Consider the following 11183-nt stretch of genomic DNA (forward strand, 5'->3'; position numbering starts at 1 on the left):
CGACGGCCGACCTTCCCGCAGCATTTGCACACCTCGATTTGTTTCCTGTACAGGCTACACTGGTAGAGCGTTGACCCTTACCTCACGTACCTTGGTACCTTTTCGCTTTCGAAGGCGAAGATCACCGTCATCGACATGCCGATGCGTTTGGCCCCCACCGCCGTTGGGTTGTGCTTTGTCAATATTTGTTCTAAGATATCTGCGTCGCTGTCTGGCGTCGGTATTCCCTTGATGACTCCTTTGACCGTGCCGTGTGCGGCCGTCCCATACGCGTTGACCTCGTACTTGGTTCCCTGAACCTTGATCTCTCGAACTCGGACGTACTTTTCGGCTCGTTCTGCGTTCGGTGTGCTGATCACCATGATGTTCTGTTGGTAGTTCGGGCATGCCATGTCTTCGGCCCGCTCCGTCTTCTCGTTGCCTGCTGCCGCCATGACGGCCGCCGCGACGCACGCTGCGCCCCTTCTCGCGATGTCTAGCCCGCCGCGGGGCCTAAGCACGATCTTGGTCTCTTCTGCAGGCATGTTCGGCATGCGGGAGGCCCGAATGACCTCCTTCCTCAAGCTCTTGCCTCTCGTAGCCGTGCCGTTAAGCTCTGAAATATTGTTGACGGTAATAGAGGTCGCCTCACCTTGGGCGTCTCGTTGGTCCGGCTGCTGATTCTTCTTGCCGTGTCCACCGATGTGAAGCCAACCGGTCGATCGTCTGAACTCTTCAGGCGTCATTTCCTCCCCTTCTACTTGTACGCACATCCCGGTCGTTGACCCCTCCCTTGGTGACGTAGTAGCTGCGTCTTCTTCCCTCGTGTTCAGCAGCACGCCGGCGGTTAGGCTTAGCAAACGCTCAGTGCGTTAGGCTTAGCTTTACCATACCAGCGGCGAAAAAGTGCGAGCTCAGTAAATTGGCGAAAAACGCACCTTTTGCTGAAAGTCCGGTATCGGTCGATGACCGTTACGTTCGCGCACACACTGGTAATAAAATCGTCGTGATTAAAGCAACCAGCACTGGGTAATTGGAGATTAATTACGGAGCCGATGTGAGCATGTTCGCACTCCTCGGCGACCGCAGCGCCCTCAGGACCAGGACGAACTGTCAATGAGCTCTCGGCTTGTCCCCAGGCGACGTAACAAGGTCCTAAAATGACAAATGAGCTCCGACGCAGATGACCAACTCTGGGCCGTCCAGCTGGCTTAAACCGCCACCAGGGCCAAAGGACTGCTGGTCGCCGTTTAGGGAGGAGGCCGATTCTTCCTTGAAAACAAATAACGGTAAGTTCTCTCTCTCTCTCGCTCACCCTTCTCCACTTAACGCAGCGTGCGATCGGTAGATAAAACCATTTGGAATACTGTGTACACGTGAGTAGTCACAGAGAAGGCAGCATTTGCTCGTTAAGAGTCCCTTAATGAGAGAAACACAAATTACTTGCTCTGTAAGTACCGAAGTACTGCATCTGACCGAGTTTCTTTGGTTTGTGTCGTTGCAGTATAATTATTGGTACAGGAACGGCGTCTTCGGCACACCTGCCAGCACATGCCAAGCGATCGCTTGCTTGTTTTCTGGAGTAGAGGCTATGAGACTAGGTCTTGCGGTTGCCGTCAAAGTATTCCAACTGTTGCAAGGAGGGCCTTCTGTAGAAATGATAAGAGGCTGGGTGCTAACTACAGCAGGTTTATTTCGCCGTAGCAAAACATATACCCCTGAGAAAATGTTCTGCGTGAATGAAAGCGCGCAATCGCAGGGGACAAGGCATTCGCGTGAACACAATAAAAAATATATTCATGCTCGTTTTTTCAGCAAGTCAAGGGACATCGCGGTGACGAACAAGTCATTCCGTGTATGGCCTAAGCAGGCTTCGAAGAAATCTTTGGGGCATTGTTTCTCGAATCTTAGCACCCGCGCATAACGAAGGTTTAGCATGCATCGGCATTTCACATAGTCAATGGCAAGATTGCTGCCTGTCCCAGTTTTCAATGTGCATGCTGCACTCGGCGCTACTCATTTCGCCAGCGACCTGTATATGTGGCCAGTGTACAACTAGCCGCAAGAAAGCTATATGTCAAACACTATCGCGATTGGCGATCAAGGAATCGGTATGCATCTTTCTTCACGCAGGATTTTGCGTTAATTTTTTTTTGTATTCGCACTGCAGCACGAATCATTTTGTTCATTACGTGTTCTCAACACAACGGTGACTCGGACTCGAGCTACAATATTTTTCAGTTCCCGGGGAACAACGTATAAGTACTGAAAGGCTGCCAACTTCTTTCGCTCAGTCACTTCATGTCCTTTTTGTCTTCGATTGTGTATTCTCTTCTAAGGGTTTCACACAAGCTTAATTGCATGGGTGCCATGAATCCTGCGGTGGTATACCTGGCAACCTTCGCAGAAAAACTGTCGCCCTTCTAAAACAGCAGCGCCTGTTGAGGGTGTTTCTGGAAGCCGAGATGGCACTGCCGCTCTTGACGATCCTGGCATGAGCCGATCTGAACCGCGGTATATTCTATTTAGAGCGGGGCCAGTATTTCTAACAACACGTGCTCCTGGTGAAAATTCAGCTCTCGGTCATCACATAGCTGTTTGGTCGTAAATGTGCAATACACCAGGATAGATATAAACTACAATGGAATAAACTGCGCTTGTGTTTCCTCTCCGAGGATGTAGATGGCTCGAGGCGGGGCTTCGCAAATGGCCCTACTAGAATGGGACTTCACCGGGCGACTGAGGTCACGCGGAATCGGCTGACGTGGGCTAAAAAGGCTTATGCACTAAAACATCACTGCACAGCTACCTTAACAAACATGCGATAAGTTTTGAGATGCTGAAAAAAGACGCACACATCTCTTAAAATAACCACTGAAGTAGACGCGTGGAATGTCAACAAGCATTGCTTTAGTAACTTGCAAGTATGTTTAACTTGCGAACAATGATTGCATAACGTTTTTGTGAAACATTAGCGGCACGATAAAGTAGTTAACCCCGCCGTGGTCCAGTGGTCAAGGCGTTGTGCGACTCAGCTATGGACGGGGGTTCGATCTCGGCCGCAGCGGCTGTTTTTCAGATGGAGGCAAAAAGCGAAAACGCCATTGTGTCGAGATTTCGGCACGCAGTAAAGGCCCAGAGGTGGTCAAAATTAGTCCGGAGCCCTCCACTACAGCGCGCCCGATAGCAGAGGTTAAACCAAGGAGCATTACACCCTCAAAATTTGAAATCTGATAAAGTAGTTAAAGCTACAAATCTGTAAAACAACTACTTTGGATAAAATTTTTCCAGCTGTGTTACTTGTTTTTACGGGCAATCGAGCTTGCAGTAATCAACAAAACCTGTGAAAATCCGAATAACTATTAAACAAGAACATCGGACGAGTACGACACTTCGCAGTTTTCATTTTCGTACTTAAAGGGGCTCTGAAACACACCCGACAAGCGCTTTCACTCTTTCCTTCGTGCCTGGAAGGACTGCGAAGGCTATAGTTATCGCCAGCACGAAGCGACGTTGCGGGATTTTCATGTCGGAGGAGATTCGCCTTCCGTTTGTTTTGTTTTTGTAGGCGATTTTTTAAGGCGGCTATCGAGTGCGTTTATTGCTACGGGTAAAAGAAAGTGGCCAATAGCCGCTACATCGCTGTAATGACGTAATTCGAGCGCTCAAAAAAAGCCGAGTCTCGGGAAAGAGAGGAAAATCTTTTGAGAAAATGTCTAAGTTATCCGATGGGCATAGTGCTGTAATTTTTGGCTGAGGTACTTTGTGGCCCCCTAATCTAAGTACTAGATGTGTTTGTCCACTACGCTCTGAAAGCATTTAATATTTAGAAAAAGGTTGAACAAAAGTGTTACAGGGTCCCTGTAAGGAATCTTTTGAAGCGTACGGAACGATTGTCGACAGTACCGATGGCACAGAACACCTATACTCGTTCTCCAAATTAAAGTACTTCGCCGTCATTCTATTCAAATCTTTTGAATGCATTACAGTTGGTACTAAGGCCGACTCACCTGCAGAAGGGCGGGATAGCTCCATCGCAGAGCCAGGCACCGATGTAGGAGCGGAGAAGAATGCTGTGCAAGAAGAGCCCACACCCAGTGCCTTTTTATACGTGGCTTACCGTTTGATTTCTCTGCGTGTGTAACTGGGGTAAACCCAATTACCGCGGCGGTGACGCGGGTGACGATAATTGAAACATGCGTGCTATGGAGGTGCGCTCTAGTTTTGAGCCCCCCGCTTCCATGTGGGCTCGCTAATGCAGAGCGCTCCTCGTTCTATATGCGTGATGGCCTTTGGGCGGGCATAGAGGTTGGCGGCCGTGAGTGCTTGTAGGGCATGGCTTCGGGTCAAACGCATTTGAGCTGTCGGAACAAAGGAAGTTCTTACAGGGTTATGCCATAAAGGATCCTCACTCAATGACCTCGGTTATTGTATTTATTCGAGGCTTTTAGCCTAAGTTGGTTTCTTCGTGAGGAAAAGGTGCGGTGTTTAGAGGTGAGGTGCAGTAACCTATTCGTGGACGTATGTAATAAACGCATTCAGTCTTACTCGCAGATGAATGCAAAGACTAAATATAATTCTTTTTTTTTCTTTTTCTCTGGCCTAATATCTTCTCGAGAGGGTAAGGTATTTGCTGAGTAGATTCGATTTGATGACAAAGAACACTTCGAACACCGGTTGGCCGTACATGAAACGCTCAAATAGGTAGTCCATTAGGAGTAGTAAAATATTGTAGTCAGCTACCCCGGATTTCTGCTGCAACCATTGTTCTAATACGATCGCTTTGTGTTCACAACCGTGATTCGTGTTTACTGGTCTTAATACGAGCCCCCTTACTTCCGTACTATTGCTCCCGTCGGTTCCATAAATACGTCACAACTGAGAAAAATAAATCGTCTTCCTCTACAAGCGTACATGTATCACTTTTTTTCTGGTACGGCACAGCCGTCAATGCAGTAAATACCAATTTTAAAAATGGCGCTAGATCATCTCTGACCATGTGATGACTAGGCGTTCCTGATCGCTTGATGGCAGATTCGCAGGAAATTCTATCAGCAAACCTAAGGGATATGCATCCCGCTCCCCCAAAGCATTTCTAATTAGTTATGAATGCAAACGCATTATGGCCCATCGACCGCCGCTCAGGGGTGTTGAGTTTTTTTTGCGTTGCGTGTAATGTTTTAGTGTTTTGCTGAGGAGTTTGTTTTCAATGTATGTGGCCAATTCCCTTGCGGACAATCCTCTTGTACAGGTGCGGGTTCGTAGGGTGTGTAGGTTCGGCTGCGTAGGTTGAAAGGGTGCGTAGCGTGCGTAGACTGAAAGTTGCGGGTGCGTAGGTTGTGTAACAGAACAATGAGAACTTGGGAAACGGCCATGCTCCAATCAGAGTAAGTGACACAAATAGTGTAGGCGTACGTCTCAGGACGCGTCTGATGTGTTATCCGCAGAAATCCGAACTTATCTGCATTCCTCCCAGCAAACGACACTTGCCCAGGTTCTCCCACTACAGACATTCAGCTTACACTACACGATAACGTCATCCCGCTCGTTCTGTGTATTCGGGTTCTTGGACTCCGCATTCATAAATCAGGCTTTAATACGGACACCATCAAAGCCCTCTGTGCAAGTTCCCTGTAAATACGCTGCCTAAGCATTGCGCATGCTAGTGGATTTTGGGAGCGTACAAGAGCACTCTCGACACCGCCTTTTCTGCTGAACTAGCCCAGTTCTTTTGCCAGGTGCACAGTTTCAGCTGCTAAGACAAATGCGCGAGGGGCCTTCGCAAAATTCGGGACAAAATGGTATTCAATCAGTGGATGCAAAACCTTTTTTCCAGAAACCAGCTGGGGAAGCTTCCAGGATATGTTTTACACAACTAGACGGGGCCCCGGAGGCCACTACGAGGAGTGCAGGTGGCGATTGACAATCAAACGTAATGGCACACAACAATTAATACTGCCACTGCACTTGAACCCAACACTCATAACAGGAAACACGCACGTTGAGTAATAGTTTTACATGAGTGAACATATACAGTAGAATCTGGATAAACGAAATCGCTTAAACGGAATTGTCGCAAAAACATAACAGTAGCCTGCAAGTTGGTTGGTGTTGTGTTCAGATAACGCAAGAAACCTTCCGCTAATCGGAATTAAAATTTCTGCGTATTCGTGTGAACGCAACCGAAAATGGAACTTCTTCTCAGGCCCGTTGCCCCGAGCATCAGCTTTTTCCGGTTCCGGCTGTTTCGTTTGTTTGTTTTTTAGCCTTGTTGACCTAGTAAACCTCGTCTCATTAGCAGTCAGCCGTGTTAGCGCGACGAATGCAACATCGCAGTTCTTGTTCTCGTCGTTCGGTCTCGAATTACGTCGCCGTGGTTACAGGGCTTAGCTCATGCCGCCTGGCTTGTGCCATCGTGGTGCTATTCGTGCTCCATTACCACGTTGCCGTCTCTTAAATTCGGTGGGCCGTAATAACTCGCGAAGTTCAGGCCTCTAGCCTCCGTTGTCTCAATGGCGGCACAGAAGCGTGCACACCATGCGCTTACGTTAGAAAAGAAGATGGACATCATTTTTGACTCCGAAAGCGGCTCTTACACTGAGACGGCGCTCGCGACGAAGCACGGTCTCCCAAAAAGCAGCCTAATGAGGATCCCGCACGGCAAGGAGAAGCTACGGGATGTCTTCGAAACTTCGCGATTCGGGCCCCAAAAGAAGCGTCTCCGATGAAGAGGTGGGCGAGGAGGATGAGGCGGAAGATGAATGGAAAGAGATGTGAAGAGATGTGAAGAGTGTCTAAGAGATTTTTTTAAAAGGAACGAGGATCTGAAACGTAGTCAGAATCTTAAGTGCCATGTAAAAGCGATCCAGAAGATGCAGATGAAAAGACTAAAAAAATTGATGCAGTTTTTAGTGCACCGTGACTAATTGTTGCCAAATAAACTGTGTACATGCTGTGCCTAAACCTCTTGTAGTGCTCAGAGGTGCATGAAATGGCAATAAGCGTTTGTACGCACATAAATTTGCACTTTTGCAGATCTCGCTCAGTAAACAGAACTCCTGTTAATGAAACTACCTTTTTCGGCCACTTGAGTTCCGTTTACCGACAGTCTACTGTACACCACACATTTGCACACACATTGTTGCTCAGGTCTTTTCCATCAATCGATGGGGTCTTCGAAGTTCACAAACTATTAGCGCGTACTCCTGAACGTGAAAACATCAGGGCGCCTGAATCTATTCAAAATGAATTGAAAATTTTACTGATTCGTACTGAATATATAATTTGTTCGCAAGCGGAGTATGATCCAGGAATCAGTTCCGTGTGTGTACAGAAAGACTGTGTTGTTTTAAGGATGTTACTGTTGTTAAAAAATTGCGCGATATTCCAGATTGGAAATAGCGTAGTAGGCAGAAATAGCACCTTTTATCAACTGGAATAACATGAACCTGTTCGACCCTGGTGGTTTCAATTGACGCCACCACTTCCAAGTTCCCATAGCGCACAGAGAACGAAACCTTGCGTTTTAGCGCGAGATGGACGCTACAAAGAAGCTCCGGTAAATACAGGTTTATGGCATTGGGACTTTTTTATAAAACTGTAGGTCCCAGTTTGATTCAGAAGCTTATAACTGTAAAAATATGTACGCTACCAAGCTCATTTTTTGTTTATAGGCTCATGAGATTATATAATTTAAAAAAAACATGCAAAACGCTATTTCTCCTCAACATAAAATTTTTAATTGCGGGATGTCCTGATTAATAAATCAGTTATTACTTGCGGTACCAGGTCTGTTTTTTCGTTTGTTTCTGGGCTTATTGGGCCACGTAATATATGACAACACGCAAAAAACTTTTTTTAGCATGAGATGAAAAAAATCAGGGCAGAAAGGATTAATCGCTCGAAATAAATTTGAAGCTGGGGAGAAATGCGGAACGTTTGCAATGTGACGGATACTTTTTTGCGACAACTTGGTGATTTTTGTCAAATTTGCCTGAAAAGATGTTGTCCAAACTTTGTTGCAATATTAAGCAAACGGAGGTTAATATATGTTAAGTTTTATTTCAGTCGGAAGAAACTATTGAAGTCTGAATGACGCTCCGGTTGTAGAGAACGTGTTTCACACATGGCGGAAATGTGAGAGCCCCAGCTGAGATTGGACGAAAGTGTCACACAAAATGTTATGTTATTCTACCATTACAATTTCCTGCCCTTCATACGTAATACCTAATGAGATTTGTATACACTTTTTCAATATTTCTCCCCGGCTCTTCCTGTATTCCTGTAACGAACTGCGGCACCGATCCCTCCTTTGAAAACGGTCTTAATTGACATTGACCGTGTATCTGCTGACTTCGCTGAAAATGTCGTCGAAAGGCGGCACTTTTCTTGCATATTGGGAAACAGCGCGAACTGACAGGGACATAAATAAGAAAGAAGTGAACAGGACAAGTGCTGACTTTCAACTTGATTTGATGGAAAAGACGTCGTAACTACTTATACATACACAGACTGATACTGATATCCTGTACAAACACAAAGACAGGCGTACTAGAGAGTTGCTGGAGTCTTACTACATCAGAAAATGGGGGAGTGAATGTATCGCTGAATCATAGCTGCGCTGCACGAAAAAGAGTTTGTTTATTTGGAGCGGTCGTTGCGATAAGGTGTTCCAGTGTTAAGAAGGGTGCGTTGTCAACAGTGGAGTGTTTTGGTCGTGTTGGTATGTCATTGACTGGTGTGGGCACGTGGCGTGGTGGGGGAGGAGGATTCTGTGCGTGTATAAGTAGTTACGGCGTCTTTTCCATTAAATCGAGTTGAAATTCAGCGCTTGTCCTGTTCACTTCTTTCTTATTGTGTCCCTGTTGATTCGCGCTGTTCCCCAAGATGCAAGTACACCAACTAGCCCCACTCGCCACCCTGGTACTTTTCTCCCGCCCCTGCCACGTAAATGCCTCTCTTCTCTCACCCGCCCACTGCTCTCACACTCTTCCCCTCGCGTCTCGCTCCTCCCGCTACAAACACGGTGAGGCTTTACTCAAGGACACAGGGTAAGCCCCATACTTCCGATCCATTCTTGGCCATTTTGAGGTACATTTTTCCCCGCCTCTAATAAAGGTAATTACATAATTCATATACCATTTTCTTTTATATTTTGTGGTATTTTAACTATGCTATATGTATAAAGATCAGAATAAAATTGCGTGTTTTATTATTTTTTCAGTTGGTACCGAAATTTTGGCTTTATTTGCTTATTGGTCTGGGCTGTAGAAATAGCAGGGGAGACCTACTAGTTGAGTTTGCAGAACGGAATAACATACGCATAATGAATTTAGGATCGCGCTGCAGAATCGATATTCAGCTCTTACCGAAGAAGCCGAGCTTACGACATAGGAACCCAGCGACAACCTTACACGCATTATCATGGAGTGTGCAGTAGAAGTCGGAGGCACGATGGCTAGACAGGATACTGGTAAACTTTCCCAGGAGACGAAAGATCTAATTAGGAAACGGCAAACCATGACAATCTCCACCCCAGATGACAGAATAGAACAAGCGGAGCTTTCGAAATAATCAATAAGCGTAAGACAGCTGACATACGGAGGTATAACATGGAGAGGATCGAATACGCTGTAAAGAACGGAGGTAGCCTGAAAACAGTGAAGTGGCGTCTTGGCGTGGGGAAAAATCAGATGTATGCACTTAAGGATAAGCAAGGCAATGTCATCACAATAGGGATAAAATAGTCACAGTGGCCGAGGAGTTCTATAGGGATCTGTAGAGTAGCCGGGATATCCAGGATAATGCCGAATGAGAAAGTAGTTCAAAGGAGATAGACATCCCACCAGTAGCGACCGAAGAAGTAAGAAGGCTTTGAAAGAAATGCAAGGGGGCAAAGCACCTGATGAGGATCAGATAACAGCAGACCTCTTGAAGGATGGCGGAGAAATTGTACTTGAAAAACTGGCAAACCTGTATACGCAATGCCTATTGACCGCAAGTGTACCGGAATCTTGGAAGAGCGCGAACATCATCCTAATCCATAAGAAAGGTGACATGAAGGACTTTAAAAATTACAGACCGGTCAGCTTACTGTCAGTCGTCTACAAGGCGCCTACAAGGTACTTACGAAGGTAATCGCTAACAGAATTTCTGCAACCTTAGACTTCAGTCAACCTAAAGAACAAGCAGGGTTCCGTAAAGGTTATTCAACAATGAACCATATTCACACGATCAATCAGGTGATAGAGAAGTGCGCTGAGTATTCTGAACCCCTATATATAGCCTTCATAGATTATGAGAAAGCATTTGACTCGGTCGAAACCCTAGCAGTCATTCAGGCATTACGGAACCGGGGGGTAGATGAGCATTATGTAAAAATATTAGAGAATATCTGCAATGGGTCCACAGCTGTCATCATCCTCCATAAGGAGAGCAGTAAAATACCTATAAGGAAGGGCGTCAGACAAGGAAACAGCATCTCTCTATAGTTATTACCAGCATGTTTATAAGAAGTATTCAGAACGTTGGATTGGGAACAGGTGGGAGTAAGGGGTGATGGAGAATATCTCAGTAACCTGATATTTGCTGATGACGCTGCCTTGCTAAGCAACTCGGGGGACAAATTGCAAAGCGACGAACAGAGTAGAACCGTGGGCCTGAAAATTAATATGCAATTAGCCAAAGTAATGATCAATAACCTCGGAACAGCACAGCAGTTTGGGATAGGGGGCGAGGTAGTGGAAGTGGTAAGCGAATATATCAACTTAGGCCAACTTGTGACCCCAGATCCCAACCATGAGACAGATAATTAGAAGGATCAGAATGGGGTGGGGTGCATATAGCAGACATTATCAGATAATGAATAGCAGCCTACCATTGTCCCCTAAGAAGAAAGTGTATGACAGCTGCATCTTACCGGTACTCACCTACGGGGCAGAAACTTGGAGGCTCACTAAGAGGGTTCAACTTAAATTGAGAACGACTCAGCGGGCAATGGAGCGGAAAATGATAGGTGTAACATTAAGGGACAAGAAGAAAGCGGAGTGGGTCAGGGAACAAACGCGTGTTAAGGACATATTAGTAGAAATTAAGAAGACGAAATGGCCGTGGGCAAGGCATGTAATACGAAGGCAAGATAACCGTTGGTCATTAAGGATAACAGAGTGTGTCCCTAGAGTAGGCAAACGTTGCAGGGGGCGCCA

At 46.2% G+C, this 11183-nt stretch overlaps 1 protein-coding gene across 1 annotated transcript in view; it reads right to left on the minus strand.

The window, feature by feature from the left end:
* Positions 1-4042, minus strand: part of LOC144178086 (uncharacterized) — a 41200-nt gene extending 37158 nt beyond the window's left edge. The window contains exon 1 of the mRNA XM_077705614.1: positions 3990-4042. Within this exon, the coding sequence (XP_077561740.1) occupies positions 3990-4014 (25 nt within the window). The 5' untranslated portion in view covers positions 4015-4042. The remainder of the gene's footprint in view (positions 1-3989) is intronic.
* Positions 4043-11183: the final 7141 nt, after the last annotated feature.

Source organism: Haemaphysalis longicornis, unplaced genomic scaffold, assembly GCF_048455015.1.
Source record: "Haemaphysalis longicornis isolate Haplotype H1 unplaced genomic scaffold, Haemaphysalis longicornis Haplotype H1 scaffold_4, whole genome shotgun sequence".
Lineage (NCBI taxonomy): Eukaryota > Metazoa > Arthropoda > Arachnida > Ixodida > Ixodidae > Haemaphysalis > Haemaphysalis longicornis.